Source organism: Octodon degus, unplaced genomic scaffold (genome assembly GCF_000260255.1).
Source record: "Octodon degus isolate 3935 unplaced genomic scaffold, OctDeg1.0 scaffold00028, whole genome shotgun sequence".
In the NCBI taxonomy this organism is placed as follows: domain Eukaryota; kingdom Metazoa; phylum Chordata; class Mammalia; order Rodentia; family Octodontidae; genus Octodon; species Octodon degus.
In genome coordinates, this window is record NW_004524604.1 from 18,810,154 (window position 1) to 18,816,536 (window position 6,383).

The window sequence follows — 6,383 nt, forward strand, 5'->3', positions numbered from 1 at the left end:
ATTTATTTATTTTTATTTATTACATTTATTTATTGTGTGTGTGTGTGTGGCCAGCTCAGCCCACCAGGGGGCGGGTCTGGCTGGCATGTGGTGCTGGGGATCGAACCGCGGTCCCTGTGGTTTGCCAAGCTTGTTTCAAGTAGGTGCTTTAGACCACTGAGCCATCTCTCCAGCCCCTCATGCTGATTTTGAGTTACAGTTCTACATAGAAATTAATTCAGTATACTGAGTTTTTATGCCATTAGTACTGTGATTAGGTCCATTGATAGTTCAGACTCTGATTTAAGGAGCTAGAGTAATAAAGTACATAATTAGTGATACAGAGGATCTGATATGAATCCAAATTACTGACTTTGTAGTATGGAATTGTTTAGGAAGTCTTTGAAATTCATTGAAGCTGAGCTTTAAAAGATGATACAGGAGGTTAATTTCTTTACTTTGTCCTCAAAACAAAGGTTGTGTGTTAAGGATCACAAAAATATTCATACCTTTTTATTAATTCATTTTACTCTGGCAACCAGAAGGCACAGATATTTATTGCAGTGTTATCCAAGTAATGAAATAAAAACAGATTGTTGAAAAGAAACTAAATGATGAATTTGAGGTCATAGACTATTATGTAACCATTTTAATGAAATAGGACTTCGTAAAAACTATAATATTTCAATAGCCTTACAGTGTTCGTATTACATTGAAAAGCATAATGGTAGATGCATTTCTGAAGCTAGCCTAAAGAAATTAATTAGATAATTTCATTTTAGCATTTTTGATTGATGATAGTCATTGACTATCAATGACTATAATTGATAGTCATTATTTTAGTTCCAGTGTCTACAGCAGTGACTGACTTGTAATAAGTGTTCGGTAGGAGCATGTAAAATGAGTACATTGAAGGCCAACCATTTTATCTTTGGGTTTTGTATTTTGTGAACAACATCTTGAAGGAAATAGACCAAAATGAAATAGAGTTGTTGTATTGAGGTGTTAGATGTGTTAAAGGTTTTCTTTAATATTGTAGCATTAATTACTTTAAATGTGTGTTTATGATTCCTCTTGTTTTACTCTCTAAATACAATTTAAAGAATCCATCGGGGGCCAGGGAAATGGCTCAGTGGAATAAGTGCTTCCCTGGCAAGCGCAGGGGCCTGAGTTCAACCCCCAGTTCCACCAAAAAAATAATAAAAAAATAAAGAATACATCAAATTTAGGATTTCTGGTTTTTAAACTATGCATATACTTAATACATAACTCATGAGAAATGATTTTCTTTTTCTTTTGTTCTTGAGACTGGGTTTCATTACACAGTTCAGGCCAAGCTTGAACTTACTTTGTAGTCCATACTGGCCTCAGTCAGAGTCACAGGGATTTCCTGCCTGAGCCTCCTAAGTGCTGCGATTACAGTTGTTCACCTCCATGCCTGGAAAAATTATTTTTTTTGCTTTTGCTTATATATTGTCATTTCACATTGACCATGTAAGCTCTGTACCATCAGGTGGCTTACCAATTTTATTCATTGCTATATCTATAGTGCCTGAATTGTATAGGAAGTCTTAAGTAAATATCAATCAAGTAAATAAATGGTAAATCAGAATTTAAAGCTAAGTGATACATGTGTGGCATTTCAGAATATTTTTGTGCATATGTGGTATATCCTTGTAATTCCAGCATTTGGGAGGCTGAGGAAGGAGAATTGCTGTGAGTTCAAGGCCAGCCTAGGCTACAGTATGAATTCAAGGCCCCCTGAACTGCGAAGTAAAACACTGTCTCAAAAAGCCAAAACAAGAATATTTTTATGAAATGTCTATGTATATATTTAATTACACAAACAAGTGCATTTTTTAGCAGTTACTGTGTTCTTTTTCAGAGGACATTACAAGTTCTGTTGCCTGACCTTGCTGCCAAAGCAAGCCCAGCAGCATCTGCTCTCATTCGAACTTTAGGAAAACAGTTAAATGTCAGTCGTAGAGAGATCTTAATAAATAACTTCAAATACATTTTCTCTCATTTGGTTTGTTCCTGTTCCAAAGATGAATTAGAACGTGCTCTTCATTATCTGAAGGTAATTGAATATTTGCATATTTTGTTTGTTTATATTAGCATTATGGGAAAGGTATTGCAGTCTAACAGAAAGGAATTCATAGCCTATCCTAGAATATAAATGTAAATGTTTTTGTGTTGATTAATCTTTGTCCTGGGAGCATATTAAGTAGAATTCTTTTTACATTTTCTTTGATCGTTTTATCATAATGGGATAGGACAGTCATTTTTTCATGGATGAGGTTCTTAGATAATTTCACTTTAGCATTTTTGATTGAGCTATAAACTTAATGATGCAACACAAGTAATTATATCTATAGAAGACAGCCATCTTAAACTATAATATATCTGTGTTTAGTATTTAGTGCACTGATTACAATCGGACCTAGTATCTTGCTACCTTTTAAACTTAGAATGTCTAATTACTAAAATGAAGAATATGAGACTATGGGAGAACAGGTAAGTCTTTCAGAAACATATACTGTAAGTTTCTTTTTTGTCTTCTTTTTTTTTTTTTTTTGGTACCAGAGAGTGAACTTAAGACCTTGCACTTGCCAGGCAGGCGCTTAAGCTTCTAAGCTATATTCCTGGCCCTTTCTTTTTATGTTAATTTAGTTTACTTTTCTTAATATGCCACTAGCAGGTCTCTTTGCACATGACAGTTAGTGACTTTTGATTGTATTTGTTCATCTTGGGAAAATAAATCTGTATGTAGTGGAGGTAGAATGATAAGAATAAGTGTTTATAAGGTTTATACTGTATATCAGAAACTTTTCTATTTTTGTACCCCTATGAGTTATTTCACTTAATCTTCACAGTTACTAAGTAAGATAAGGTTCATTATCTCTTTCCATAAGTCCTTGGACCATATTCAGATTTTTGTTCAGATTTTGGAATATTTATAGATTCATAATGAGATCGCTTGAGGGTATAAGTCTAAACATGGAATTTGTTTTATATACACTTTAAATATGTAGCCCAGAAATAATATTATACAATAGTATGTTTGCATTTTTTACTGCAACCATCACATGAGAACAGGTGTGGAATTTTTTGCTTGTGACATCATGTCAGGTCAGCTCTCAAAAAGTTTTGGAATTTTGAATTAGGGATTCTTAGCCTGTATTACTGTTTATTTTATAGATAAGCAAACTAAAAGGAGGTTAGAATAGGTGACTTATCCAAATACCAACATCACTACTAAGTGAAAGTAGAACTTCAACAGTCTGACCAGAAAAACACCCCTTAGCCACTATCGTGTTTCCTCTCCAGAGTTTGTGTATCTGTAACTATGGAGTTGGTGATGGATTAAAACCTTAGACAAAATCAGGGCTTTCCTTTTAAATTTTATGTCAAGATAAAGTCTAGTCACTTCTGTTACAGATAACCATGGTCGACTTAGTAGGAGAGAACAAATTAGAATCCTTTTCCAGAGCCTTTCCTTAATATTAGTAAATTCTATACCCAGGTCTAAAGCTCCGGATTTATTAATGGCATGTTAAAATCAACATATTTTCACATTGCTAATAGGAAGGAAAACACCTTTTTTTTACTCTCTTTGGGTTAGAATGAAACAGAAATTGAACTGGGAAGCCTATTGAGACAGGATTTCCAAGGATTGCATAATGAATTACTATTACGTATTGGAGAACATTATCAACAAGTTTTCAATGGCTTGTCAATACTTGCCTCATTTGCATCTAGTGATGATCCATATCAGGGCCCAAGAGACATCACATCACCTGAACTAATGGTAAGGAATTTACTTGATGGGTTTTTTTTCCCTTCTTGTTTGTAACCTAATTATTAAATTGACAAAACTTTTTTTCCTTTAAATCTTTAGTTGGGATTTTTAATTTTGAAAAAATTTCAAGTTGCATGTTCACAGTAAAAACATTAGGAACATATCTTACCTTTGAAAAAATGTAGATTTTTTTTCAAGAGATTTTGAGAATTTTCACTGAGTAAAAAAATGGCATTTTTTCTTTAGTTATTAATTATATATTAAGTTTGTAGTTCATCATACACATCCCCATTTCCCTTCTTTGACAAAGTAAACTAGTTTTTGTTTGTTCGGTTTTTTTGGTGGTATCAGGGATCAAACTTGCGCTTGCCAGGCAAGCACTTACTTCACTGAGCTATTTCCCTGGCTCAAACTAAATCACTTCTGACCATAGTTGTTAACCCATTTTTGGATTGAAGGGAAGTTAGATGATACTTTATCTTTTTTCATCATTCTCTAGTGTCAGTGTGTATCTAAAATCATATTACTATTTTCCTTTTTCATCTAAAAAAGTTATAAATCATCATACGATTTTTTCATTTTAATTCTCTTTGTTCCTTAAAAAAAACTCAAAGGGCTAACAGTAAAATATCTTCAAAGAGTTTTCTATTTTTGTGTTCTTATTTTCCATTAAATAAACCCATTAGAGTTTGACTTTGTTTTCACTATTCTGAAATTCTTTGTTGGGGTTCTGCTGCTAAATTTAATAGTTACTTCTTTACCCTTATCTAATTCAAATTCTCAGGGCTGGCGAAATAGCACAGTGGATTAAAGCGCCTGCTTAGGCAGACACAGGGGCCCAGGGTTTGATCCTTGGGCCTGCCATGCCATCCCTGCCCCAGGGCTTGATGAGACTGGGTTTGATTTTTTTTTTTTTTTTTTCCTGTATTTTAGGGAAGGGTCTACAGGGTGTTCAGGGTCTCATTACTAGATCAGGCTGGTAGTGATCTGCCTGTTTACAGCCTCCCAAGTGCTGGGATTACAGGTGTGCGCCACCATGCCCAGTCTCAGTTTTGGGTCTTGGCACACCCCAGGGGCAGGGCCTGCATGGCAGGCCTAGGGATTGAACCCCAGCCCCTGCACCTGCTTGCAGGCGTTTTAATCTGCTGAGCTATTTGGCAGGCCCCGAGACTGAGATTGAAACTGGTTGTGGTGGTGCACGCCTATAATCCCACTACGTGGGAGGCTGAGAACAGGAGGATCGCTCATGTCACTGGACTTGGAGTCCAGTCTACATAGTGAGACCCTGTAGACCCTGTACTAAATAAAAAATAGTAATAATTCAGCTTCTCAGTAGTATTCAACACAGTTCGTACCCTTTTAGTATGTGGCATCTATACCACATTGGCTTGGTTTTCTTTATAGTTCACTGTGAACTTCACCCATATTTTAGGTCTCCTTTTTTGGCTTTGTCCATTATCTACTCCTCTAAATGTTAGAGTAACTCAGAATTACTAATGGCTTTTTCTTATTATTTTCAGTCTTTCTTTTAAGTGACCTCCTTTGGCCTTTTAATATAATATTTAGAATCGGCCTCAAAAATGTATATGCACTTCAGCAATTTACCATACTAATAAATGTCTGGAAGTGAGTGGCCAACACTTTGAGCACCTCTTGTAATTGTAGAGTCCAAAGTAATTTGTATTGATGTGATGGTGTCTCAATAAACTTAGTATTAAATTATTTATAAAAGCTTTTTTGTCCTGATCTATACATTATTTGGTGGACTCTCTGTATATTTTGACCATTTCATACTTGAAATTTCAATTCAGACTTCCTTTAAGCTCAGAACTTTTGAGTTTAAATAGGTTAGACCTTGGGAGAAAATGGATGGCATGCACACAAAGTGAAAATAATTTAAGTAAGGGGCTTTTTTCCATTGTTATGGGCAAAGTTAAGGTAGATACAAGGACTGTAAAGGAGCCCAAGGTCTGCAAATTGCAGGTAAGTTAAAGTAGTCCTGGAAAAAAAAAAAAAAATCATGTCATTAACATTTGATTGGGAGGTAGAACCATGAGATTAGCCCCATCCCCACCCCTACCCCAGTCAATACTGTTAGAGTGATGCAGCTACTCCTAGAATGCCTCAAAAAAAAAAGAGGGGGTAGAAAATACCAATATTACATTCTCTCTTCCTACTTTCTGTTTTTCTGTTGATGGTACATCCTGTGAGCAAAATTGAGTGGGATGATGCAGTTTAACCAGCCCTGCAGGAGCAGAGCAGTGTGAAAGAGGGCAGACAAGGGATCTGAGCATAAGAGAGGATGGCAAATAGAGACTATCCAAGTTCCTTTTCTTCTTATCTATGCACCTATATTGTAAGCATCTTAACAAATTGGAAACATGAAGTCGAAATATAAGAAAGCCATGCTGTTAAGTTGAGCTGTGGGGGACTCAGATCAATAATTTCTGACATTGCCAGTTAAACAGAAGACCCAATGCTATTATGGGCTGCTGGACTCTTTTAGAATACTTTGCTGAGTTTACACACCTATAATATTCAATAACGGAACTTAGAAAAAATGGGGTATACCGATGAATGTCCATTTTGTATCTGTGTATTC

At 35.4% G+C, this 6,383-nt stretch overlaps 1 protein-coding gene across 1 annotated transcript in view; it reads left to right on the forward strand.

The window, feature by feature from the left end:
- Atr (ATR serine/threonine kinase) overlaps positions 1-6,383 on the forward strand; it is a 146,029-nt gene that overhangs the window by 42,787 nt on the left and 96,859 nt on the right. Inside the window, exons 15-16 of the mRNA XM_023712951.1 lie at positions 1,865-2,059; positions 3,605-3,790. Of these exons, the coding sequence (XP_023568719.1) occupies positions 1,865-2,059; positions 3,605-3,790 (381 nt within the window). The remainder of the gene's footprint in view (positions 1-1,864; positions 2,060-3,604; positions 3,791-6,383) is intronic.